Source organism: Miscanthus floridulus, chromosome 5 (assembly GCF_019320115.1).
Source record: "Miscanthus floridulus cultivar M001 chromosome 5, ASM1932011v1, whole genome shotgun sequence".
In the NCBI taxonomy this organism is placed as follows: Eukaryota; Viridiplantae; Streptophyta; class Magnoliopsida; order Poales; family Poaceae; genus Miscanthus; species Miscanthus floridulus.
Window position 1 is genome coordinate 128,373,185 of NC_089584.1, and position 27,112 is coordinate 128,400,296.

At 45.6% G+C, this 27,112-nt stretch overlaps 3 protein-coding genes across 3 annotated transcripts; all 3 read left to right on the forward strand.

Moving 5' to 3' along the window:
* Positions 1-334: 334 nt before the first annotated feature.
* On the forward strand, positions 335-8,438 carry LOC136453538 (NADPH-dependent aldo-keto reductase, chloroplastic-like). The gene is made up of 9 exons (XM_066454097.1): positions 335-447; positions 627-677; positions 4,583-4,665; positions 4,905-4,988; position 5,594; positions 5,683-5,958; positions 6,052-6,300; positions 7,015-7,054; positions 7,166-8,438. Exons 1-9 carry the CDS (start codon positions 337-339, stop codon positions 7,195-7,197), a joined length of 927 nt encoding a protein of 308 aa, XP_066310194.1. The 5' UTR covers positions 335-336; the 3' UTR covers positions 7,198-8,438.
* Positions 8,439-19,315: 10,877 nt separating this feature from the next.
* On the forward strand, positions 19,316-23,842 carry LOC136450732 (aldo-keto reductase family 4 member C10-like). The gene is made up of 7 exons (XM_066451327.1): positions 19,316-19,686; positions 19,815-19,865; positions 20,616-20,692; positions 20,821-20,908; positions 21,572-21,844; positions 21,949-22,197; positions 23,444-23,842. Exons 1-7 carry the CDS (start codon positions 19,576-19,578, stop codon positions 23,525-23,527), a joined length of 933 nt encoding a protein of 310 aa, XP_066307424.1. The 5' UTR covers positions 19,316-19,575; the 3' UTR covers positions 23,528-23,842.
* Positions 23,843-24,315: 473 nt separating this feature from the next.
* On the forward strand, positions 24,316-26,525 carry LOC136450731 (NADPH-dependent aldo-keto reductase, chloroplastic-like). Its single transcript, XM_066451326.1, has 7 exons — positions 24,316-24,706; positions 24,849-24,899; positions 24,986-25,062; positions 25,153-25,240; positions 25,345-25,617; positions 25,689-25,919; positions 26,145-26,525. Exons 1-7 carry the CDS (start codon positions 24,386-24,388, stop codon positions 26,226-26,228), a joined length of 1,125 nt encoding a protein of 374 aa, XP_066307423.1. The 5' UTR covers positions 24,316-24,385; the 3' UTR covers positions 26,229-26,525.
* The last annotated feature ends 587 nt before the right edge of the window (positions 26,526-27,112 follow it).

The window sequence follows — 27,112 nt, forward strand, 5'->3', positions numbered from 1 at the left end:
AGGTAGCCGAAATTAATCGTATATTTGTGCCGTGCACGAACGCCAGGAAGTTTATATTAGCCTTTTCTTAGTGGAAATTCCAAGTTTCCTCTTGGATAGGAAATTCAGATTAGCTACTAGTGTATCGTCGCCGCTCTTTGTCACGCTGCATGGCACCAGTGACCAGCCTAGTAATAACTGCCACCACCGCGGAGCCCCCATCGAACGAGCCCACCAGTCGCTCCTGCTGACTGTGCTTGCGAGTTTCGACGAAGCGGCCACGCCACTGTGCTGTGCTGTGCTGTGCGTCAGCCTGTCTCAGTGCGCGCGCGTGTGTGTGAGGCAGGGGAGGGGGGGATGGCGAGGCGCTTCGTGCTCAACACCGGCGCCGAGATCCCCTCGGTGGGGTACGGCACCTGGCAGTCCAAGCCGGACGTGGTCGGGAACTCCGTCTACGCCGCCGTCAAGGTTCGCATACCTGCGCCTCCACTCGCGCCTACCGATCGATCTCCTCTGTTCCACACGCGCTTTGATTTCTTGATTCAGATCATTTACCCCCGCCGCCCTAGTTCGTTTTCTGAAATTGTTGGGTGGTACCATTGCCTCCGGGAGAATCACGGATGTGAAATTGTTTTCGGATCGTGCAGGCAGGGTACCGACACATCGATTGCGCCAGGGCTTACCGCAACGAAAAGGAGGTAATCGCTCCTGCATTCCAAGCACCACACCCATATATATGTAACTCACGAGCAGCATCTTTTTTTTTAATAAAGGATAAAATATCCGGCTTCATCTATCCAAGGATAGAATCAGACCAATTATTACAGACTCCAAACCTGGACACAAAGTTCGCCTGAAGTAAAACTTACAACCACACACATGACTAACGAAACAGGTAAAAAGTTTTTGATTAAACAAAACCAACATGCCTTTGTGAAAGCCAACCATTGGATCCAAAGAAATCTAAAGCCGACGTCTCTAGGTGTTGTGCCACAGAGATCATTTGATCTTTAAGATCTTCATGCCGCTGTAAGTTTGCCCAATAACGAAGCCAGTGCGTTCCTCGGAATAGTACCTGCAAAAGAGATTTTGGTTTGCATTTGTCAAAAACCACCTCATTCTTTGTTATCCAGATTGCCCAAAGAAGTGCGGAAGCTGCTTTTTGTTTCCCAATTTATACCAATGATAGAACAAATCATCTATATTTGTGGGAGGTGATATCCCAAAAAGTATATGTATAGAGCGCCACAAAAATTTGGCATAAAAGCAATCAAAAAAGAGATGGTGAATTGTCTCTGAAACATGGCAGAAACAACAACTTTTGTCTCCATTCCAATTTCTCCTAGCCAAATTGTCTTTGTTTAGAATCACTCCTCTTTTTAGATACCACATGAAAACTTTTATTTTCATTGGTAGCTTCGTTTGCCAAATATCTTGCAACACTCTCACCCCATTGTTAATTAATGCAGCATACATAGACTTGACTGTAAAAGCTCCAGAGGCATTTAAATCCCATATAAACACATCTCTTTCTTGTAGTAAGTTAATCTGTTGTAAAGAAGCTACAATTCGATGCCAATTTGTTAAGTTCACACCCACCAAATGTCTCCGGAATGAGATATTTAGTACCGGGGAACTCAAGACTGTAGCTATAGTGTCTTATTTTCTTCTTACAATATTAAACAACACAGGAAATCTATCTTTGAGAGGTTTGTTGCCCAGCCAAGTATAACCCAAAATCTGGTTTGTGTCCCATCTTTGACATTAAAATGTCCTAACTCCATGTAGTTATCTTTAATATTCATAAGGCTTTTCCGGAAATGCGAGTCCGTTGGTTTCTTTTCACAGCTTCCAAGAGTCTTATTTTTAATGTACTTATTTCTTAATAATTCTTGCAACAGCCCATCCTCATTTAATAACTTAAACAACTACTTACTGAGCAAACATTTATTTTGAATATCTAAATTATGTATCCCTAGACCTCCCTGGTCCTTAGGCTGACACATAACTTTCCACTTGACTAACCTGTATTTCCTTTTGTGCTGGTCATTTTGCCAGTAAAAGCGAGACCTAAAACAATCATTTTTTTCCATCACCCCTTTCGGCAGTTCGAAAAATGACATCATGAACATCGGTAAACTGGATAGCACCGAGTTTATGAGTACGAAACGACCACCGTCTGTAAGTAGTTTCCCTTTCCACCCACTAAGTCTTTTCTCGATTCTCTTCTATACACTTCCAGTCTTTATTATATAGTTTCCTAAAATGCATAGGTAAACCCAGGTAGCGAAATGGGTATTTACCAATGGCACATCCAAACAGCTGCGAATAAAACTCTTCATGATCTTTAGCTTGTCCAAAACAAAACACTTCGCTTTTGTGGAAATTTATCTTTAGGCCAGATAGTTGCTCAAAAGTACTTAGCAGTAGTTTCATATTAACTGCTTTTTCAACATAATGGCTCATGAAGATCACTGTGTCATCCGCATACTGAAGAATGGATAAGCCATCCTGAATTAGATGGGGAAAAACCCCTTCTATCTGCCCTGCTTCCTTTGCTCTGGCAATTAGTATGGCCAACATATCAACCACTATGTTAAATAGTATGGGTGACATGGGGTCACCTTGCCTTAAACCTTTTTTTGTCTGGAAGTAAGATCCGAGTTGGTCATTAACCTTAATATTTACATTGCCTCCTTGTGTAAAACTCTGCACCCATTCACACCACTTTTGTGAAAATCCCTTCATCCTTAATGTTTGCTGTAGAAAACTCCATTTTACTTTATCATAGGCTTTTTCGAAATCTATTTTAAAAATCACACCGTTTCGTTTTTTCGTGTGAAATTCGTGAAGCGTTTCATGTAATATAACTGCGCCCTCCATAATATTTCTTCCTAGTAAAAAAGCCGTCTGAGTCGGTCTTATTAGTGTGTGGGCAATCATAGATAATCTATTTGTCGCCACTTTTGTGAAGATTTTGAAAGAGACATTCAACAAACAGATACGCCTGTATTGTTGAATAACTCTTGCATCCTTCTTTTTGGGCAGCAAGATTATGTTACCGAAATTAAGACGATTGAGAGGTAAGGTTCCCTGATAAAAATCAGAAAACAGAGCCATCAAATCGTCTTTAATTAAGCCCTAGAAAACTTGATAAAACTCCGGAGGAAAACCATCCGGCCCAGGCGCTTTATTATGTTCCATTTGGAAAATTGCCGCTCTGACTTCCTCATGAGTGAAGGGCTCGGTCAAGAACTCATTTTCCAGATCCGAAACTTGAGGTATGTCCTCCGTCTGAGATTCATCTAGTGGAATTAGAGAATCTTTAGATGGACCGAACAGGTTTCTGTAATAACTGGTAATATGCTATTTAAGCTGAGCATCACCGGTTATAATACTATTACCATTCTCAAGCCGAAAAATACGAGTTTTTCTATGCCTACCATTGGCTAACAAGTGATAATATTTTGTGTTGGCGTCTCCTTCTAAAAGGTGTTTCACTTTAGCCCTTTGGTACTACTTGAGTTCCTCTTCTCTAAGTAACTCCGCTCGGACGCTAAGTATTACTAAATCTATTTCAAATTATAGTTCGTTTGATTTTTTCGACCTCACTCGTCTTATTCAAAAATTTGTGCAAAATTTCATTTCTTTTGTGGTGACTTGCTTTATTAACAAAATTTCTTCAATAATGAGCCCTTGTTTAGTTCGCGAAAAGTTTTCCCAAAAAGTGCTAAAGTAGCCATCACATCGAATCTTGCGATACGTGCATGGAGCATTAAATGTAGACGAAAAAAACTAATTGCACAGTTTGGTTGAAAATTGCGAGACGAACGTTTTGAGCCTAATTAGTCTATGATTGAACACTAATTGCCAAATAAAAACGAAAGTGCTACAGTAACCAAAATTTTCAACTTTCCACCAACTAAACACGGGTTGACTTAAATTTTACTATGTTTGTACAAATTTTTAAATAAGAAGAGGAGTCAAACTTGGGGTAAAAAAAGTCAAACGAACTATAATTTGGAATGGAGGGAGTATATGCTTGCTGTGTGCAACGATTCAAATTGATGAGTAGCAATATTTTTTTAGGGTAAAGTCCAATTTACACCCTCCAACTTTCACCGAAGTCCGGATTTTAACCTCGAACTTCAAAACCGGATAACTTTGGCCCTCCAACTCTTGAAACCATTCAACTTTCGACTTTCTTGGCGGTTTTATGGGTGAACAGTAACTTTTGATATTTTCGGGTGGCGCTGAAATTTTATATTATTTTTTCAAGCATCTTAACGTCCTCAAATGAAAAAACTCAAAACTACAAAGTTGTAGATCTCGTCGAGGTCTACAATTTATATATAAAAATTATCTTCATCCGACATCGTATTGAAGGGTTTTCTATTTTTTGAAATTTGAGTCTCATCACACGACAAAATATTACATGGCACTTGCAAAAACACCAATCCAAGATTCAGCAAGGTTGACGTCTCGCTTTGGCAGGCGCAGCTTCCATAATTTGACCTCTTCCAATCAACATCCAAGTAGTTGATTGAGTAGCAATTATTGGAGTATGGAAAGCTTAACATCCACTTTCGTTCGGATTATCCAGATTGGTTTGGCGCTGCAGAAGCTATTCGAAGAGGGTGTGGTGAAGCGTGAGGATCTGTTTATCACCCCTACTGGTATTTATTGAATTAAAGAAACAACGCAAATAGTACATAATAGGTAGAGGGGAAGGCAGGGAGGGAGGATTCAAGATACAAAAAAAAGACGTAAAAAAGATCAAAAGCTCAAAACTCTAGGGCTGTTTATTAGTTCACTTTCTTTCAGGAATTTCTTTGCAGTTCAAGCTTACTGAGCAACCACATGCTTGTTTGGAGGTTTTAGTCCTCACGTCTAATTGATCTGTGATTGGCTATATGTTTTAGGCATGATCATCATGCTCCAGAAGATGTGCCGGAGTCACTCGACAAAAGCCTGAACGACTTGCAGCTTGAGTACTTGGATCTTTACTTGTATGCATCTTCCATTTCAGAGTCATGTTTCACTACCTATTTGCTCCAGTCTTGCCTTTGTCTTATTACTATTTACTGTCTCACTGTGTGTACTTAACATTGAGATTTCTACTCTACTTTTAGATACTCCTTTTTTCTTCTTTGGTTAATATAAGGCACCTCAGCAAGCAACGGGTATTGACCTGGATTGGACTACAATAAACCTAAAATTTTACAAAGTTTTATAGACACATATGTGTTATCCATGCCAGTCCATTGCTTAGTAATAATTGTATATAAAGTTTATAATCTGGAAACATGATCTTCTATTGTCCATGGATATGTGGGTTCTGATTCCTGTAATCTAGTCACACATCCACATCCACATCCAACTCAACGATTTATGTTCAAGTATCCAGCATTTAACACCCATACATTTTTCTTCATATGGTTTGCTATTGATTTATATTATGTTTTACTTTTGGTATGGTGTGCATTGTTTTATTATCTAAAGGTTTCTCTGGGCATCATGTTTGGCATCTTGAATACATTATAGAAAAGATATTATCTGTTTGGTGAACTTTTACCGCTTTATTTTAATTGAATTATGTTTTCATTTGAGGTAGAGTTAGATGATTACCTATTGGAGCTATTTAACATTTTAACCTTGTTTTAATGAATTGTTTTGGAAAAAAATTGGTGAATAATTTTGTAGATACATTGGCCATTTAGACTCAAGAAGGGGACCGACTGGAGTAGCCCTGACAACTTTCTTCCGCCTGACATCCCAGCTACTTGGGGAGCAATGGAAAAGTTATATGATAGTGGCAAAGCTCGCGCAATTGGTGTGAGTAACTTCTCAACAAAGAAATTGGGTGACCTGCTTGCTGTAGCTCGTGTACGTCCAGCTGTTAATCAGGTGGAATGTCATCCGGTTTGGCAGCAAACTAAGCTCCATAGCTTTTGTCAGTCAACTGGTATTCATCTCTCTGTAAGTCTGCAGCACACTTAAGGATCTGTCTTGCTTATGTTAAAGGCCTAGTATGTTCTTATTCTTACCGACTTTGTGTCTGCATTTTTGCAGGCGTACTCGCCACTAGGTTCACCCGGTACAGCTTGGATGAAGAGTAACGTCCTGAATGAACCAGTCGTCACCTCGATAGCAGAAAAACTTGGGAAATCTCCTGCACAGGTGGCCCTGCGCTGGAACATTCAGATGGGTCACAGTGTACTACCAAAGAGCCTGAATGAGGGAAGGATAAAGCAAAATCTTGATGTTTATGATTGGTCTATTCCAGATGACTTGCTTGCAAAGTTCTCTGAGATTAAACAGGTTTGTCATACTTTTTTTAATACTCATTAAATGGGGACAGTATTGCATTGATATTTTTATTATGATTGGACATCTTTATAGGATGAGATTATATTTTGGAATTTCACCATGTGAAAATTCAAAGGATTTGACACTACCCTGACAACTGCAAAGAAATCCATGTGTTAATCTCTGTGCTTGGTTGGAGGCTTGCAGAATGAAAATTTGCTAGAATCAAGTCTCTGCATAGCACTTTTTTTGTTGCTTGATGAACATGATAAAAAAAATCATCTTGACCCCTCACGTTACCAATTGCTTCGTTGAAGAATAGCTGTAACACCATTTCCAAATGTTTGATGCAGCCTATGTTGTGCCGCATAGTGGCGTTACCGGTTTGATGCTCGCTGTCGCTCAGCCCGTTGTTGCTTTTAGTCCCTCTTGTGGTAGTAGCCGGGCTTCGTCGTAGTTTTCTTTAGTTTTTTTCGTTTCTGTTTTTTTCTTCCTTCTCCTCGTCTAGGAAATCTTTGGTTACCTAGTGTTGAGCCGTTTGTTATTTGGTTTGGTGTTGTCTACTTCCTCTTAATGAAATACGTGCTACACGGCATGTTCGAGAAGAATAGCCGTAACACCAATTCCAAATGTTTGATGCAGCCTATGTTGTGCCGCATAGTTTTTTTTTCCAAACATTTTTTGTTCAGACTTAAAGATTCTCTCTTTTTTTTTTTTGTATTTCAGGAAAGAAACAAGTTCAGAGGACCGTTTTTCATTTTTCTAGGTATTTTTTCAAATCAATTTATCTCGCTATTATTTACTTTCTCCTAGAGTTTTTTTTCCATAGCGCAGACTCTGCAGAGCGCATCTGACTACCTTATTTTGTGACCTTCAGGTTCGGCTGGTCAGAGGCGACTTCACGGTTAATCCACAGAGCATTTACAAGACCCTTGAGGAGCTCTGGGATGGGGAAATTTAGTATCGACCTTGGAGTTTATCCTGAGCAGGGAGAAACCTATACTAGTGCCGAGCACTTGGCATACACACCTCCATATTCGCGCATAGGAAATGATGGTTGACCGCTCGTTACCTAGCACTTCTCACGAGTCACGAGCTAATAAGCGATCTCATCCCTAGTGTCACCTTGGATGTTGGTTTTCTGTTCTGAATGAAGCAGTTAATCACCCTGGCAGGTGGCTGCATTTTATCCGATCCTGTGCTACCAGTACGTATCTACATCAGACAATTGGCATCCGCACCTTGGTGTGTGTGTGATTGAAAGCAGAGCAGACGGGCAAGCAACCTGGGCGTCCTGAGCTGAGCTTCTTGGAGTCGCAGCCGTGGCGTCGTGGGGGAAGGCGCTCGATGAAGACTTTGGTCTCGTTGCGGGCCGGGCCGTCTGCCTTGCCAACGGCCCAATGGAGGGGCCTCTGTTTCTTTTCGAGCCCAGCATGTCTGTCCTCGGCAGCGTGCAGGGCCCGGAGGACTTGCTGCAACTAATTGATGATTGCTTGTCTGGGCCGGCAGAATCTGATGCTGTGGGCTCTCTGTCCCCAGCCCACCATATGCAGGAGGTGGCCTTCGACTTTGGCACGGTCGACGACGCAGCTGGCGATCAGACGGCCCACCAGTCGGTCGACTCCTTTGTTGACTCCTTCAAGAAGCCGCTGGTGCAGCCCATCCTGCCCTCCACGCCGCGGCTGCGCATGACTTGGGCCCCTCGAGCCGGTTACGATGAAGACTGGATCCCCAAGCGTAGCGCGCGGCTCGCCGCCAAGAGCAAGTTCCGCGCTCAGAAGCCAGAGGCGCAGGCAAGAATGGTGATGATGAGACGCCTTGGTCTCGAGCAGGAAACGGTCGTGCCGGACGAGGCATCGTTCGAAGAGTTCCAGACTGCGTTCACCTTGCCATTGTCGCCATCGAAGCGGGAGGCCATGAAGGTGCTTTTTCCAGGTAGGAAGCAGCGGGCACTGGTGCCGTTTGCGTCGCCTAGGTCATGGGGGTCTGCGTCGCTTAGCTAGTTTCCCATGTTAGCTCAGAATATCCTAGTCTGGAATGTGCGCGGCCTGAACATGCGGGCTCGTCGCGCTGTCGTTCGCGAGTTCCTGTCGCAGGAGCGCGTTTCGTTGCTGTGTCTTGTAGATCGATGTACTGTCTGCCTCCATGGCTTCCGATCTAATGGGAACTTCGTTTGATTATGTGTGTTTGCCTGCCATCGGCGCCTCCGGGGGCATTGTCGTTGCTTGGTACCGTGACGCCTGGAATGTGTCTTCCCAGACATGTCGCTCCCACTCTGTCTCTGTGTGCATCGCGCCGGCGGAGAGGCCTGACTCAGCTTGGTCGCTCACTGCGGTTTACGGCCCGGTCGATGATCTCCTCAAGCCGGCCTTCCTTGATGAGATCCACGCGGCGCGCGCTTCATCCCAGGACCCCATGCTTAATCTATCAGGCGGCACGCAAAAGCAATGATCGTCTCAACCGCAGTTCTATGCGTCGCTTTCGTCGGGCCATCGACGACGTCCAGCTCAGTGAGCTTTAACTACACGGCAGACTCTACACGTGGAGCAACGAGCGGCGTCGCCCGACCCTGGAGCGCATCAATCGCACGTTTGCCACCGCCGACTGGCTCGAGCAATTCCCCAATCACCACCTCAGGTGCCGGATTGCTCTGACCACGCGCCATTGCTGCTCCAGCTTCACTCTGAACCGTGTGGGCCAAACCAAGGTTCCGCTTTGAGGCGTTTTGGGTGCGCCTTGATGGGTTCGAAGAGGCGGTCAGGCAAGCTTGGGACTGCACCTTGCCCAATGTCGACGCTTGCAGGGTAGTCGATTTTAAGCTCAGGGCAACGGCTAAGGCCCTGCAAAGTTGGAGCATGCGCAACGTCGGAAGTGTCCATGCACAGCTGTTCATGGCAAGGGAACTCATTGCTCAGCTTGATGCTGCCCAGGACGATCACTCTCGGAGGAGGAGCTGTCACTGCGAAAGGAACTGAAGATGCAGTCCCTCGGCCTAGCATCCTTGGCACGTACCATCGCTCGGCAACGTTCTAGGATTCGGTTCCTCCAAGAGGGGGACGCAAACACACGGTTTTTTCACCTACAAGCGTATCACATAAACCGAAAAAACCGAATCCCCTCCATCCTCCACGACGGCAATTGGTTTTCAGCAGACGAGGCTAAGTCCGATCTCATCTTTGAGTACTACAACGGCATCTTGGGCAAGCCGTTCCAGCGAGAACACTCGATCGAGCTCGCTGTGCTGTTACCTCAGCTTGATCTGTCTGGTCTTGACGCTTGTTTCTCTGAGGATGAAATCTGGGCAGCTATCAAGGACATGCCGCCCGACCGCGCGCCGGGGCCACACGGCTTCAACGGCTTGTTCTACCGCTCGGTCTGGCATATCATCAAGCACGACGTTGTCTGTGCCTTCAACGCGCTTTGCTCGCTCGACGCCAGAAGCTTTCACTTGCTCAATGATGCTTTGATGGTCCTTCTTAGGAAAACAGCAGCGCCGACTAGGCTCAAGGACTTTCGCCCTATCAGTTTGATGCACAGTTTTTGTTTGCCAAGTGCCTGGCGCGGCGGCTCGCTCCGAGGCTTAAAGACATTGTCGCGCAAAACCAAAGTGTGTTCATTAAGGCCAGAGCCATTCACGACAACTTCCGTGCCGTGCAGCTGGCTTGTGGATGGCTCCATTCCAGAAACAGCCCCACAGTGCTCGTCAAGGTCGACATCGCTAAGGCCTTTGACTCCGTCGCCAGGACCTTCCTTCTGGAAGTTCTGACGTTGGACGAACTGGATCTTGTTAATTAGGTTGATCGGCCAATTGGGCTCTTCATCCGCGTCCTAATCGGGGGCGCTCAGCCTTTCTACTGGCTAATGGGCTCCGTAGCGCAGCGCCATAAAAGAACGGTGAGGGCTGGAACACAAGAGATGAGGTTCACTGTAGCCGTCAGCGCCCCACCAAAGTTCCTAACCCTAGACCGATCGAGAGGGGCACTGTAAGCGACGGGAAGCCCCATCGCCATCATTGCCGCCACAGCACCGTGCTTGTGCTGCTGCTACCTTCGACGACATGGCGAGCGCATTGACGGCTACCTCTACTGCCTTCGCGGCCACCATGTTGGTAGCGCCATGGCCGCGACTGCGCTTGGCGACCCAAGTCTTCTATCTAAGCTAAGTATTACTCACTGATCTACGCTTAGAAGTACTTTTAGATCCATCAATGGTACCAGAGCCATGGTTGCTAGTGGGTAGATCCAGTTTAGGGTAGAAAATAGAAAAGAAATCAAGAAAGAAGTGATCCAAATCGGATAAAAAACCCCAACCCTAACCCTAACAAAGAGGTCGACGAGGGGAGAGACCTACCCGGGATCTTCCTCACCGCCGGCGGTACCGTCGTCGTGCGAGAAGACTGCCCGCCCTAGAAGAGAGCCACCGGCTCGCTGGCACTCTACGGCGTCGCGTACAAGAGCGCAGGGCACAAATAGCACCACCGCGGTGCTGCTCGACGGCGTCGCGCGCGGCTCCGACCACACGCGTGCACCGATGAAGGGCGCCACAGCGGCGCCGCCACCTCCTGCGTCGACCTCAGGTACGGCGGCTGTGGTGTGCGGTGAAGAAAAGGGAAAGCTAGGGTTTAGGGCGAGCAAGGGCACCATCGCCTAGACCGCTCGACGGCGGCGCCCTCAACCTTGGGCGAGCGCGCGCGCCGACGAGAGAACCGGCGGCGGCGCCGCTACCGTTGTACTTCTTTTTTTTTGCTCGGCTGCGTGTGCGGCGAATAGAGAGAAGACGGAGAAAGAAATGGTTAGGGTTTTGGGGAGCGGAGGTGTGTTGGGTCAAGGGTAACGGCGCAAGGCCGCTCGACGGCGGCGCGCTCAGCCTTGGGCGAGCGCTCTCACCGGCGAGGGGCCCCGCAGCGGCGCCACCATCTCCGACCGCCGAGTTTCTAGAGAGAGAAGGGAGAGAGAGTCGACCGCTGTGGCGGTAAGAGAGAAAAGCAGATGAAGCAAATGAACTAGGGTTTCCACAGGAGGCGACCGCGACGGGTTTTTACCCGGGCGAGACGCACGGACAACCGTCCGATGCAGATCGACGGCTCGTAGCGCTCGGACCAAATTAGGCCTAGGCGGGTTGGAAGAATCCCGGCCCAGGCCCAGGTTGCGGCCTGGGACGCGGGGGAGCGCAGCACGAGCGGCCGTCGCGGCTCGTGTTTAGGATGCTGGGCCGCGGCAGAGGGCGGCAGCGCACTAACCCACACGCGCGCGTGTGCGGACTGGGCTGCATACTGTTTTCGCCTGGCCGGGCCGAATGAATTGTAAATGCAGAGTTTTGTTTTATTATTTTCAGAAGCAATTTTGATGAATTTTGTCAAGTTTTGAATCTCTGTCAAAATTTGAACCAACGGGATAATTTTTTTTAGAGAGTAGATGAGTAAAGTAAATTGCTTCTAAAAATTAGATAAAGAATTTTTTCATGTTTCCGCTGCAAAGTTTAATGTTGATTATCTTTTAATTAAATTCAAACCAACGAGAGAATTTAATTTGAAGAGCAGTTATATTTAGTAAATTATGATTATGTTTATCCTCTAATTAAATTAGAACCAATGGAAAAATTTAAATTAGAGGAGTAGTCTGTTTTGTTTAATTAAGATTATGGTATTATTATTTTCTGACCAACGTTGATGATGATAATATTATAATGAATTTAAGTTTGAAGTACAAATCTCTGATAAATGTTACACCAACGTGGTCAATTTTTTAGAAAGTAGATAAGGACCAAGAAATGCTCCCGAACTAAAAGAATATATTTCATTATTAAGTTTTTACTGCAATAATGTTGATTATCTTCTAATTAAATTCGAACCAACGGGAGAATTTAATTTTAAAGAGTAGTTATATGTATTTCAAGTTGATTTATGAGTTTTATGCATTAATTCTATTTTCTGCCCAACGGTGATGTAGAATTGATGCAAAAGCACCTTGTTTATTTAACCGACGAAATCTCTCGGCTGCATGCCAACGGGCTACAATACTGGGCTATGTGAATGAAAAGGCTTGAGTCAAGGCAGTTCAGAACTGTTTTTAGTTAGTTTATTAATTTTATGATTAAATTGGAACTAACGGGAAGACTTAATTAGAAAATAAAGTATTAGTGAATGTTTTAGTCGTCATGACTAAGTTTTGTATAGATTTATCCCGCATGGGGAAAAGTTTTGGCATAGTACTTATGCTAGTCAATCCTGCATGGTGGGTGTCGGTGTTTCGGACCGGGGGATCCTCAACCAACTAGTAAATTTGTACTGCGTGTTCCCGATCCCGGATGGTGATGCAAAGAGACACAAGGCTTATACTGGTTCAGGCAATCGGTGCCCTACGCCCAGTCTGAGAGGTCGATCTTGTATTCCTTGCACCGGAGTGCTTGTAGTAGAGGGTTACAAGCTGGGTGAGAGAGGGAGCTAGTCCCAGGTCTCGACGTGGAGCGGTGTGGGCTGCTTGAGACGTTGCTCTTAGGCAGCGGGGAAGCGTGCGTGTTACAGAGTGTTACTTGTGCATGTGTGTCTTCCTCCAGAAACGGTTCAGGTCTTTTCCTTTTATAGTTGAAGGGGGGACAAGGGTAGTACGTGTGCTAACTACACGGCGTCGTGCGAACGGAGGCGGCGTGTTCGAGCCCTGTAGCCTGTTCCTGTGGTGGCGTGGCCATCGGAGTGGTCCGTTCTTGAAGTACTGGGGCGACGCGCTGGTCACATCCGATCCTGTGTGTCATGGGAGCTCCAAGGCTACCTCGAAGCGGGCGTGGCGGTCGGCGTGCGGGTCACTGTAGGTTGACTGCACGCGAAGCCGAGGCTCGGTTGGTGCCTAGGCCGAACTGTCGTGGGGGGTCTCGGCAGATGTGAATCTCGAGATAGCCGAGGCCCTGACGTAGAGTGCCGAGGCTCGGAGGGAGCGGTTGATCTTGTACGCTGATTCTGAGGCGATGATAACCCGGACTGGACTTCCCATGCCGCGTTGTCTTCGGGGCGGGGGTTATGGGGCACAGTGTAGTGCAGGTGCTGATCGTGGGCACAGCGCCCGAACACAATGGCCGGTAATCCCTGCCGTGCCTTGTCCTAGCCGGTATGGCGTTGATGCGACTCCTTGTCCTGTCGGCCATTCCGTGGTGTCGAGCCGTCGTCCGGCTGAGATTGCGGGAGTGGTTGACGCATTAATGGGACGTGACGCGCTACTGGGAAGACTGGTCGAGGCGGGAGCGATGGGTCATTGCCAAGCCAGCCTCGAGCGATACGGAGAATCGCTGTCTCGTTTGAGGCTGTACGCACGGGGCCTCGGGCGAGACGGAGATTCAGCTCCTTGTCGAGGCCTCCCGCGAGAGGCCTTGCGCGAGGCGGAGATTCGTCAGGACGTCGAGACCTCCCGTGCGAGGCCTAAGGCGAGGCGGAGAGCCGGTGGGCTCGGACAAGGCCGGTGGTTAACCCATGGATTACCTTCTGGCTTTGTTGTTGACGGGGTTTAAGTGACTCTTTTGGTGTACGCTCGGGGTACCCCATTTTATGGTACCCGACAGTGGAAGAAGTTTTGTGATGATTCACATATTTTGTATCCCGCATAGCGAGAGAAGTTTGGGTAGCTCTTATGATGTCCTAGTATTGATCGTGGCACAATAGAAATGCATCATCATGGTCAATACTAACCAAAAGATAAGAAAAGATGCAAGCGTGACTTGTAAAAGTACTGCTAATGAAAGACCTCGTTGAGTTCTTGAAGTGAAATAAGAAAAGTGTACTCCTAAACGGATCAAGAAATAACTTTATTTACATGACATAATCATGTGAATGAAGTAAGTTATAAGTGTCTCCTCGTTCACAGGCTTTTTAAATAGTTCTCAAAATTATGGCAGTAAAGTTCATGCCATATTTTAAGGACGGGATATTAAGATCAATTAAGAAAAATACTCTTCATTAAGAGTGAGATAAAGATCAATTAAGAAAGATACTCTTCATTAAGAGTGAGATAATGATTAATTAAGATGAATGTGACTGTTGGAAGAGTACAATGGTCACAACAATGATACCCCTAAGCAGAAAAATAACTAAATTCCTAGACCTTTTAAAGTTCCAACAGGAAGATAGCGTAGTCAGCCTCAAATAGGTCTACAAGACAAAATGTGACTCCAAAGGGAATGTAGAAAGATATAATGCATGACTTGTAGCAAAAGACTTTACGCAAAGAGTATGAATAGATTACGATGAGAGTTTTCTCTCCAGACTCATGCAAGGATTCTTTAGAATCAAAATGGTGTTATTGGCACATTACGATTTAGAGTTACATCAGATGGATGTAAAAACGGCATTTCTCAACGGAGATTTGTATGAAAACATTAACATGGTATAACCCAAAGGTTTTGTCATGAAAGAAAAAGAATGTATGTGATGCCGCCTATATAAATTCATTTATGGATTAAAAGTAAGTCTCTAGACAGTAGTATTTGAAGTTGATTAAACGATAAGAAAGTTTGGGTTTTAAAAAAATAAGAAGGACAATAGCATTTATGCGAAGTTCAAGAATGGACAATTCATTTTCCACATCCTGTGAATATATGATATTCCACTCACTAGTAGTGATGTTAATCTGTCATTGGAGAAAAAAAAGTTTTGTCGTCAAGTTTTAATGTGAATGATCTTGGTGAAGCGTCATTGGTTCTAGGAATCGAAATTCACCGAGATAGAAGAAAATGAGGTATTAGGACTATCGCAAAAGCATACTTGAAAAAGATTCTAAAGAAATAAAGTATGCATGCGAGTAAACTTACGTCTGCTCCTATAGTCAAAGGTAATAGATTTAGAAACCTTTAGTGTTTCAGGAACCGATTTGAGATCGATCAAATGAACATGGTTCAATATGCTTCAGCTGTTGAAAGTTTGATGAGTGTACAAGTACAAGTAAGAACTTACCCTGACATAGTTTACATATCCGGGATATTTTGGCAGAAGTCCAGTCTAGATATAGATCACTGGAATGGAGTTGAGAATGTCTTGCAATTTTGCAAAGTATTATAGGCCACATGTTGAGTAAGAAAGAATAAGTACTCTCAAATAGTTGAGGGTACAAATATTAAGTCTTGGCAAGATATATAGTGAAATCCACAGTAGTTGCTAACACTCACAGTTATTGTATTATTGTGGAAAAACTCTAAAGAAATAGTTGTGTTGTCATTAGTGATGCATACCCAAGTATAGCTTGACATGAGACTTAAGGAACATGCAAAAAGAGGTTAAGGGAATTAGTACCTGGATTTAACAATGGTAGTCAATAGCAATACCATTTAAAATAGTTAACTCCTAAGACAACAGGTCAAGTGTACTGTCAAACACATTAACACTAAGTTATATGTTGTAAAGGAGAAAATCCAGAATTATTTTGAAAGCATTGAGCATAAGTACCGAGTAAATACTTATGGATCCGCTTACTAATGGCTTACCACCCAGTACATTCAGAGAACACACAGTCGACATGGGTTTGCGTGAAAGCCTATGATTTCTGAATACTAAGGGCCTAGTTGAGTATCTGTTTTAAAACAAAGAGGTGCATTATAGTTGTTAAATCTAATGGCAACTGACCGTGACGACGAGGCACGCTCTATGCACTGATCTATGATAGAATAGAAAAAATGAAGTTAAGTTTAAGTCATAAGGTGAGATCAATGGGAAGAATGTTAGGTTGATCTCCACCACTTGGCCCAACGGCTAATTGGACCCTTGATCCGCGTCCTGATCGAGGGCGCTAAGCCTTTCTACTGGCTGATGGGTCCCTGTCGCGCAGTGCCATAAAAGGACAGTGGGGGCTGGGGCACAAGAGATGAGGTTCACTGTAGCCGCCAGCGCCCCACTGAAGTTTCTAACCTTAGACTGATCGAGAGGGGCGCTGTAAGCGACGGGAAACTCCATCGTCATCACCGCCACCACAACACCGCGCTTGTGCTGCTGTTACCTTCGACGACATGACGGGCGCGTTAACGGCTACCTCTACTACCTTCACGGCCACCATGTTGGCGGCGCCATGACTACGACTGTGCTTGATGACCCAAGTCTTATGTCTAAGCTAAGTATTATCCACTAATCTACGCCCAGAAGTACTCTTAGATCCATCAGATCTCTATCCTCCTATCTACCGTGAGCACCAAGGTCCTTGTGAACGGTAGGCCGGGTCATCGTATTGCTCATGCCCGCGGTCTGCCACAAGGCGATCCTATCTCGCCAATGCTCTTCGTCATCGTCATGGAAGTCCTCAACTCTCTTATCAGAGAAGCAGATAGTCGCTTGGTGTTTACTCCTCTGCCTGGCCACGCACTAGCGCATCGTGCATCGCTCTACGCGGATGACCTGGTTGTGCTGCTTGCCCCCACCGCCGACGATCTTAACTGTCTGAGTGAAATCCTTCGCTTGTTTGCCAGCGCCTCGGGCCTGGTCTCCAACTTTGACAAGTGCGTCATCACACCCATCCGTTGCGATGAGGATACGTTGGCCGCCGCTCTGGAGGTCTTTCCGTGCGTGGTGCAGCCCTTCCCCTGCAAGTATCTTGGTGTTCCGCTTTCATTGCGACGGTTGAATCGCGCGATGGAGCAGCCTCTTGTGGACGTCGTCGCAGCTAGAATCCCGACATGGAAAGCAGGCATGCTCACCGACGCCGGGAGGGTGTTGCTCACCAAAGTAACATTGTCGGCCATCCCGGTACACCTTAGCATCACCTGCTGCTTGTCTCCATGGGCCATTAAGCAAATTGACAAGCGTCGGAGAGCCTTCCTTTGGGCTGGGGCGGACACGATCTCGGGCGGCAGGTGCAAGGTAGCTTGGCCTATAGTCTACCGGCCGACTGGTTTGGGTGGTCTGGGTGTTGTCGACCTACGCTTCTTCGGGTTTGCCCTTCGGCTCCGCTGGGAATGGTTGTCCAGAGAGGAGCCCCAGCGATGTTGGGTGAGCTTGCCGTCGAAACCGGAGAAGACGGTCCAGGCCATATGCGCTGCCAGCCTTTCTGTCATCATCGGCGACGGGGCGTCCACTAAGCTTTGGACAGACAGTTGGGTGCCGTCGGGCCCCTACACCTCTTTGCCCCCGCCTTGTTCGCGGCAACATCCAAGGTGGGACAGGCTCGGGTGCTTCGCGACGCTCTCACAGACAATCGTTGGGCAAGAGACATCACCGGGGCACCCACCACTCAGGTGCTTTGCGACTACTTCAAAGTCTGGGATCTGCTCCGCTCGGTGAACTTGCAGCCGCTGCAGCCTGACTGGTTCGTTTGGAAGTGGTCGCCGACGAGGGGACGAGACAAGACAGCGAAGCCAAGTTTCAGGCGAACGAACGGCGGTTTGGTCCACTGATCTGCCGATTTCTCCCATGACCATGATGTTGAACAAACAGGAAAGCCGCATCAGAACTTGGAACCCGAGAGGAGAAAGGGTGAATCTTGAAAGCCCCATGCATCGGTATCGCCCGACGGTGGGTGATCGTCGACATGTGGCAGTGGCTACGTGGCCGCTTCCGGGCCCAACGTATCCGTACCCGTGGCTCCGGTGCGCACAGACCACGGAGACACAACACAAGGCCGATACGTTGGCATCGGCGATGCGTTTCAGGGAAAAGGAAAGGGCGAACTTGTGATCCCGTCACTGCTTACGCTCGTGAGTCGTGATACCGACGATTCGCCAATCCCATTTGAGAACCTGTATGGACAGACCGTTGTCATCCTCTGCGTTGCCTCATTGGCTGCCAATTCGGCTGGACGACTCGCTCTCTGTCTTTGGCCCTCCATGAATGCTGGTGCCACTCGTCATAGTGCGGATGATGCTACATGATCAAAGAGCTCTGCTCTACGATTGCGGACAAAAAGGTTTCTCCACTTCACCTCCTTCTCTAGATGCCAAAAGAAGAACCCGGGGAGGCGGGGACACGGCGCAATCGACGAAGAGCAGGAGTTGGTAACCATAAGTATCACCCCCCGTCTGATCGTGTCAGCCACATTCCACAAATGACAATACGATTTCAGACCCTGTTTGATATACTAGCAGCTACTCTTGTTGGCTGACCGATAAATTCATATATAAAATAGCTAGCTAACTACTCCTGTTAGTTGAGTGTTATTTGGAATGTTGGATGCACCGGCTAAAAGTGGATGTATTTGTGGTTTTGTGTACAATACTCTTCAATCTCTATTTGTTATTGCTTATTGAAAGAGCACGGAATTTAATATACCTATAAGGACAAAAGTGTCTTTTTGCAATATATTAGCTGTGGTCTGTGGATGGAGACAGATAGTGAGATATGTATTAGGTAGATGTCCAATAACAATTAGCTAATCAATTAGTTGGGGAGTTCATCCAACTATTGTTTAGACAGATAGTAATATAGTTTTTAACTAGATGTCCAGGTAACAATTATGCACATGTAACAATTAGTTGAATCCGTCCCAACTAATTTTTAGCAACTGCTTTCCTTGTCCTAGTATATATGTCAAGATCAAGGAAGGCATTTATTTCCGCATGCATTGAGCTAGGCTGGACGCTTGGTTTATGTGGTTGGCTTCTCTTGCTCACACAACCATTATATCCAAGCACCTAATTATTTATATGCACATTAATTCAACTGAGAGTACATCCTCCTTATAAAGGTAGATGTGCGTGCGTTGTGAGTTCATCTATTGTGAGACTAGAAAAATATTGTACTTTCTATATTAGGATGGGGGGTGGGGGGGAGGAGTAGAAATGGAGATTAGATGAATTATAATGTGAGCGATACAAAGGCAATGATGTGTGTACTTGTAGTAGGAAAGTCGTTCGAAATTGTTACCGAGCTCGTGAACGAGTGCCTGTGTCGTGTAGAACGATCCAAATCACCCTACCGAAAAGGAAATCACGGCATTGGAATGCTTCGGAGAGGCGAAAAGCAGAGTGCTCTTTCAGGTAGTCAAAGATCCGATCCCATGCCCATGACCGGTCGTTTTCACGGCCGGGAAACCAGAAACCCCGGGAAGCCACTTGGCGCACCCGCACCAGCCTCTAGTCGGCCAGTCGGAACGAAGCCCCCCGAACGAGCGAGGCCACCGGGTGCCCGACGCGCGCCCCGCGCCCCGCGCCCAGCCGGCCTCGCCGGCCGGGCCCGCCGCCCTACATAGGCAGGCACCACTCCCTCTCCTCGCGACCACCGCTGCTTCCCGTGCTGCGCCCGCCCGGCCCCTCTACGTTCCCCATTTCCGGTGTTGGTGCCTTGTGGCAGAGCGCCGCCCAGTGGGAGAGACTCAGAGAGAGGCGGCGATGGCGCGGCATTTCGTGCTCAACACCGGCGCCAAGATCCCCTCCGTGGGGCTCGGCACCTGGCAGTCTGACCCGGGCGTCGTCGGCAACGCCGTCTACGCCGCCGTCAAGGTCCGGATAAACCCGCGCCCGCCTCCTGTTTTTTTTTCCCTTTACAATCCCTTCGTGCAATCCTGTTTCCTGGGTTGTGGGAGATCCTTCTCCGAGGAATTTCACATGATTGCTTTCGGATCGTGCAGGCGGGTTACCGACACATCGATTGTGCCAGAGTTTACGGCAATGAAAAGGAGGTAACAATTAACTAGTTTTGTACTCCCCCGTTCCAAACTGTAGGCTTTTTTTGGGTACTGGTACATAGCTTTTGGTTGGTCACTCACTCATGCGTTCAAAGCGTGTCGGACAATAGATTCACTTCCTTATGGTTCTTTTTTTTTTTGGTGCGTGTATGACTTGTTATTTATTCTCCTGCACATGCATCTAGAGAATAAGAAAAACAATGATACAAGTACTGCAATCTAGGCCTGCTCCGATTCCTCCAAAATTCCTCCAAGCGAACGGGTTTGGAGGAATCTGGAGGAATTTGTGAGAGAAAAACACTGTTCCGGATGAAAAAAGAAGCAGATCAAGCCGGGTTTAAGGGCTATCTGCCTGGTATTCTCTGTATCAAAACTCTTTGTATTTCCGTTACAATGTTAATGGAAATGGGGCTGTCTCCATGTGAGAACCATATCCCTCCATGTGAGAACCATATCATTATACCAGAAATTTCTTCTGTCCATTTAACATTTACATGGGCAAAATATCGCTGTCCATTAATTATGGGCTCATAGTGAACCTGACTTAGGGTATAAATAAAGGCCTGATTAAGGACTATTCTGAAGCTCAGTGGCCAAATTGACATGGCTTTATGGCATGCATAGCTCGCAAGCAGCATTTACCCCTCTTAGGATAAGACATGTGTTGCCTGCAATATTGTCTCCATTCATATTGCATAACAATTGGAGCATTGAAAGCCTGATATCCATTTTTGGATTGTCCAGATTGGTGTGGCGCTGAAGAAGCTATTTGAAGAGGGTGTAGTGAAGCGAGAAGATCTGTTTATCACCTCTAAGCTATGGTATGCTCAAATCTCTGGTGATATTCCAATATTTACGTCTCATGCATCTCAAGTTGAGTATATTGATGCTTATTTGAAGTTTTCAATCATTCATGTCGACCTGATTTGGGGATGGCTTATGTTTCCAGGAATGATCATCATGCTCCTGAAGATGTGCCTGAGGCACTAAATGAAACCCTGAATGATTTGCAGCTTGAGTACTTGGATCTTTATCTTGTACGCATCTCCTATTTACAATTATATATTTCAATACCTGATTTCCTCTATTCTGGTCTCTAGACCATTAACATCTCCCTTTGTGTGTGCTGATATAGCTACTTCTGTATATTTTCATTTATTTTTTTATGAAGAAAAGTCTCCTTGGCAAGCTGAACTAATTTATGCTTAAATGTTAATCATAGTTACTGGCAAAATTATATATCCATGCCAGTCTATTGCGTGCTATGTCTATGTATGGTTTCTAATGTGGAAACTGGAAACATGGTTTTCTATGCCATTTATTGAATATATATGCTCCCATTCCCTGAATTCTGTCTGTTCAGTTAGCCATATTACCATATTTCTTTCAAAAAAAAGTTAGCCGTATTACATCCATGGGCGTTCCTCCATCTTATTTGGTGATTGACATGGTGTTCTTGATTTCTGGTGTAAAACTGTTTATTGTTTCAAGGTCACTTCTGCTGTTTGTTTTTGGCTTCTTGAATACATTGCAGAGAATATCATGTATGTTTGATGAATTTTGTCTTTTATGTTGTGCAACATTTTTTCTGTGGTACCTTCAGATTGTCGTTTGATGATTATGTTTTAAAGTTGAAACTGTTTAGTTAAGCATGATGTTATGATTCAATTAAAATCTGTGATCGTCTGTGTTTTTTGTAGATCCATTGGCCATTTAGAGTCAAGAAGGGAACAAACCACAGTCCAGAAAATTTTGTTACACCTGACATCCCTGCTACTTGGGGGGCAATGGAGAAGTTATATGATGCTGGTAAAGCTCGTGCTATTGGTGTGAGTAACTTCTCCTCAAAGAAATTGGGTGACTTGCTTGCTGTGGCTCGTGTACCTCCTGCTGTTGATCAGGTGGAATGTCATCCTGTTTGGCAGCAAACTAAGCTCCATAGCTTTTGTCAGTCAACTGGTGTTCATCTTACTGTAAGTCTGATTACCGCACATATTGCTTTATCAGTAAACAAGCTAGATTGTTTTTGCTGAACAAAATTTTTCTATTGTTTTTTTAATCTGTATGTATGTTGCAGGCTTACTCACCACTAGGTTCACCTGGTACAACTTGGATGAATAGTAATGTCCTTAAAGAACCAATAATCATCTCAATAGCTGAGAAACTTGGGAAAACTCCAGCACAAGTGGCTCTGCGCTGGAACATTCAGATGGGTCATAGTGTACTTCCAAAGAGCACGAACGAAGAAAGGATAAAGCAAAACCTTGATGTTTATGATTGGTCAATTCCAGAGGACTTGCTTGCAAAGTTCTCTGAGATTAAGCAGGTATATGTGTACTGAGTACCCTTCACAATACTTTAATGAGGATAAAATTACATAGATATTTGTTGATCATGATTAAACATCTTTATAGGATAATGTACATTTCAAAATGTTACCCTGTGTCCTTGTTATGCTCCTTCGAAATTCATATGATTTGGATTTATTCTGATAAACAAACCACTTGGAGGATTCTAAATTGCTAGGGTTAAGTAGCACCTGTACTTTTTTTTAGCTTTCTTGGAGCTCGAAGCTCCAGTGGTGCTGTGACATGAATCTAGTAAGGGTGCCTACTTATTTTTCCCTTGATCGTGCACGTGCAAACAAATAATTACTATAAACATATCATTATACATTTAAGTCGAATTGTGTTTCAGCGAGATGCTGTCCCCTGCCCTTTATGCACCCCCGCACACCAGCTGAAAATTTGGCCTGGTGCTGTAATCACAGTTCTCTGTCAGCCTAGGATGTTTTTGAATAATAAGATCATCAACCCCATGACCGGATTGCCCCTTGTATTCTTTTCATAGCCATGCTCAACCTTGATATATGGCGCTATATGTACAAATTCCATGAGAACAAATATTGCATCACATCTCATATCTGTAGCCCCCAAGCCCACTTGTTTGTGGCTCGCTAATTCTTTCTTGAAATGCTGCCACTAGATTTACTTATCTTCATGCCTTGATTATTATAAGGTAGGAGCCTTTCCCTCTGAGATTCTAATGAAAAGGAAAAAAACATAAAAGATGTGCGAGTTCAAGAATACTTGCTGTAAGATTAATAAACACATTTTTATAACTTCAGATTTCTGAATATTGTGATTCTTACCTGGCATGAAAATACTTGTAGATGTCCGACTTTGTGCTATTAGGTGCTGACACATGACTAGTCTGGATAGAGTGTTGTTTCATGCCTTATTATTCACCTTGGGTAGAATAGAAGCCAATCCACGCCATCATTGTCCAATGATCATTTTTTGCTTGTTGCATAGGGAAAAGCTGTATGTTCCTTGTCTATATCGTTCAATGTAAACCACTTTTCCATAAACACGAAAATAGTTATCTCGACCTCTGTCATCAATTGCTTTTCTAGAAGAATGTCGGTAAAAATTTCTGAACCTTTTTTTTCATGTAATCCAGTTCATTAAATCAACAATTTTGAACTATTAATTTGCATCCATCTTTTTTCCTTCAAGACCCTTACATAGCACGACTGAATGCATCTGACAATTTTATTTTGTGATCTTCAGGCTAGGCTACTTAGAGGCAACTTCCTTGTTAATCCAGCGAGCGTTTACAAGACCCATGAGGAGCTCTGGGATGGTGAAATTTAGGAAGGACACCGTTGTTCATCCTGAGCAGGGAGCAGCGTTCCATTAGGGCCTGTCAGATCATTTTATCTCCAAATTTGCTCTTTTGAAATGAAGGTTCAGTGCTCGGAAGCTCTGATGCCATCCTGTATCACGAACTGTTCGGAAATTTGTCAGCGGTTTACTTTGTCCGACGGGATGTGCTGCTGCAGTCCATCCTAGTGCCGCTTGATTTTTCTGGTAAACTGTGACCAAAGAAGTTAATTCGCCAGGCATCATTATTCTGTATTGGAATTTCATCGTTTATCTCCTCACACTATTTTTTTTGTGCTCCATTTATTCTCTCTGAATTTGTTGAACGTGCTAACTTGCGTATCCTATAAATAAATGTCCATTCAACGTATGAAATCGTCGTATAAATTTAGTATAAGTAGTTGGAAAGAAAAATTATTATATCTCAGAATTTGCATAAATACATGTCGTCTGATTCTTGATCCAGGGGATGTTTGATCCTAACACTAAACTTTCGTCCCTGTCACCTTGAATGTTTTGATGTCAATTAGAAGGATTAAACATGAGCTAATTATAAAACTAATTGATTAACTAGTTTTATAATTAGCTCATGTTTAGTCTTATTAATTAGCATCTAAACATACGATGTGGCATCTAAACAGTTCTCGATCGTTCCTGCGACCAAGATTCCGTGCACAATCAACAAAGGTTATGTTCGCTTATCTCATGAGCCGTACTATTTCAATCAACGAACAGTGTTTTCCTCTTACAACGGATCAACGAAAAGAGTATTTCAGTCGTGGCTTTTCGGCAAAGTGAAAAGGCGTGTATCCAGGCGGGCGCCACTGCGCCAGGCTAGGTGCGACTGAAATGGGGCCGCGGTTTCGGCATCTTTGGCTCGTTTTTTCTTGGCACGCGCGCTCGCTGGGACACCGTTGCGCCGTTGCCCAAACCGTATCCTTTCCTCGGTATCCACTGTCCAGCACGACTCTCTCACCACCATACCGTCGCTCTCGACGAGACCGAGACAGCGACGGAAGAGGAGAGCGGCGGGCGGGCGGAGAGAAGTGGAGGAAGAAGATGGCCACCTATTTCACGCTCAACACCGGGGCTCGCATCCCCTCGGTAGGGCTCGGCACCTACAAGGCTGGCCCCGGCGTCGTCGCCGACGCGATCACCGCCGCCGTCAAGGTCTTCGCCTCTCCCTCGAGCACTCTTTGTTCCGAATGTGCTGTTCCGTTTGTTTTGCTCACAAATATGTTCCGTGTACTACTTGCACATGCGTGCTGCTTGAGCCCGGGTCTTAGTCCTCCTTGCTTGCTTGTCATGACAGGCCGGGTACCGGCACATCGACTGCGCGCCGCTATACAAGAACGAGAAGGAGGTAACCTTAATCCACCCTGCAATTAGTATCTTCGATTCGCATTTGCGATGGCAGTTTGGTTATAGTTGCCCTTAACGTGTTACCAGATTGGTGTTGCTCTGAACAAGCTCTTTGATGACGGCGTTGTCAAGCGACAAGACCTTTTCATCACTTCAAAGATATGGTACTACCTTGGATGGATACTGCTAGTACTACTTTAGCCATTTGCTCGTGTCCATCAATCTCGTAACAACCGGAGAGTCAAGCTATGCAGGTGCAGCGATCTCGCACCTGAGGACGTTCCGTTGGCAATCGACAGCACTCTGAATGATCTGCAGCTGGATTATCTTGACCTGTACCTGGTAATAACCTGAATGTGCACACTGCAAGAGTGCACAGATAAAGTTTTCCCTTTCTTTGCTACTACTAGCAACAAGCTAAGTGATGACTTTTGGGATCTTCGTAGATTCATTGGCCCTTTCAGATCAAGAAAGGCAGCGAACTCAGTCCAGAAAACTTTGTCCAGCTTGATATGCCCAAGACCTGGCAGGCAATGGAGAAGCTGTACGGTTCAGGCAAAGCTCGCGCAGTAGGTGTCAGCAATTTTTCGACCAAGAAGCTCGCCGATTTGCTTGCCGTAGCCCGTGTTCCTCCAGCTGTTGATCAGGTGGAGTGCCACCCCGGCTGGCAACAGGCGAAACTCAGAGCGTTCTGCCGCTCCAATGGAGTTCATTTCTGTGTAAGTCACCATGGTTTTAAGCTTGGGGTGTATGATTCTTTCCCGGCAATTTGTTCATGCTCTTTCTGCAGGCATACGCGCCGCTAGGCAGGATGAAAGCCGTTGCGAGTAACCCGGTGGTTGCATCCATAGCCGAGAGATTGGGGAAAACGCCGGCACAGATTGCTCTGCGATGGGGTATCCAGCAGGGTCAGAGCGTGCTTCCCAAAAGTGCCAATGAGTCAAGGTTGAAGGAGAACATTGACCTGTTTGGTTGGTCCATTCCTGAAGAGCTGTGTGCCAAGTTTTCTGAAATTGAACAGGTACAGATTCCCTTTTTCAGTTATATCCTTGACCGTGAGTGCAGGAAATGATCATTCACCTTCTTCATATATATGGATACATCGAGTTTGCATATACAAATTTCACAGTATATGGTTCACTATCATTTTTATCTTTGCAATAATGCTTCTAGCCCTCTGCCCATATGAACTCGTTTCTAATAGACTTGACTCATTGGCACTTCTGCTTTTTTGGTGGGTGAACAGATTAAGCAAATCAGAAATGATGCATTTGTGCACCCTAAGAGTATTTACAAAACAATTGACGAACTCTGGGATGGTGAGATCTAAATGAAGACCATTTTCGGTATGAAGTCAATCTCTGACCAGAGCTGAAATTTACACCAAAAAGCTGGGACACTTGTTATCGAAGGTGGGCAAAAAAGAAACATGCATCATGCCGTTCCGCTGAAGCACTAGTAGCAACGGGAATGTGTTGCATTTTTTGGCGGGGCTAAGTGACGTCAGCATATTGTTGCATTGCAGAGGATCTGGTGAAGAGGCCCGGAATAAAGCATTCCTTTTTTTTCCTGTTGTTATATGCACGTTTCATCGATGCTAAGTGTAGTTCTGATAACCGAGAAGGCATATCCTGGCCTAGCCAAAGCTTATATTGCATTATTTCAGCACATAGCTGATCACAGAGCTTTGAGCATAGCAGAGATCTTTATTCCGGAAACATTACGAAACGGTGAGCAAGCATCGACATTTGCCGGCCTTCAGATAGCTTCAGGCGGCGTGCAGCTGCGCTCGCAGAAGTTGATGAGGATGTCCGCGCACCGGAAGACGGGTGGTTCGTCGATGCCGCCGGTGGTGAACTTGAGACAGCTCCTGCACGCCGGATGGCACCCGCGCTGCGAGTAGTCTAGGCACTGGCACCGTGGCGGGAACGACATGCCTGTAGCAGAAGCCGCACTTGTCGCAGCACGGCCATGAGCCTTTGGCGCGCGCTCCTCCTCCTTCCTCCTCGCCTGCGGCCACCAAAGACCGGCCATCCGTCATCCCACCCGGTTGAGCCAAAATGTACATTCTGACACAGGTGATTTTGAAAGTTTAACGTATCATTCGACTTGGAATCCAAATGCAAGAGTTATGGCAACCAGAAGTATCTATACCCGTGAAAACCAAAGGGTCCAATTTATAAACCGAAGGGTTCGTTTTTTACGAGGTAGATC

Coding starts and splice junctions, on each gene's coding strand:
- LOC136453538 (XM_066454097.1), top strand. CDS start 337: ATGGCGAGGCGCTTCGTGCTCAACACCGGCGCCGAGATCCCCTCGGTG. Junction 4,666..4,904: donor ACCCCTACTGGTATTTATTG/AATTAAAGAAAC, acceptor ATGTTTTAGGCA/TGATCATCATGCTCCAGAAG. Junction 7,055..7,165: donor ACCGTTTTTCATTTTTCTAG/GTATTTTTTCAA, acceptor TGTGACCTTCAG/GTTCGGCTGGTCAGAGGCGA.
- LOC136450732 (XM_066451327.1), top strand. CDS start 19,576: ATGGCGCGGCATTTCGTGCTCAACACCGGCGCCAAGATCCCCTCCGTG. Junction 19,687..19,814: donor CCGTCTACGCCGCCGTCAAG/GTCCGGATAAAC, acceptor CGGATCGTGCAG/GCGGGTTACCGACACATCGA. Junction 20,693..20,820: donor TTTATCACCTCTAAGCTATG/GTATGCTCAAAT, acceptor TTATGTTTCCAG/GAATGATCATCATGCTCCTG.
- LOC136450731 (XM_066451326.1), top strand. CDS start 24,386: ATGGGGCCGCGGTTTCGGCATCTTTGGCTCGTTTTTTCTTGGCACGCG. Junction 25,241..25,344: donor ATTATCTTGACCTGTACCTG/GTAATAACCTGA, acceptor GGATCTTCGTAG/ATTCATTGGCCCTTTCAGAT. Junction 25,920..26,144: donor AGTTTTCTGAAATTGAACAG/GTACAGATTCCC, acceptor GTGGGTGAACAG/ATTAAGCAAATCAGAAATGA.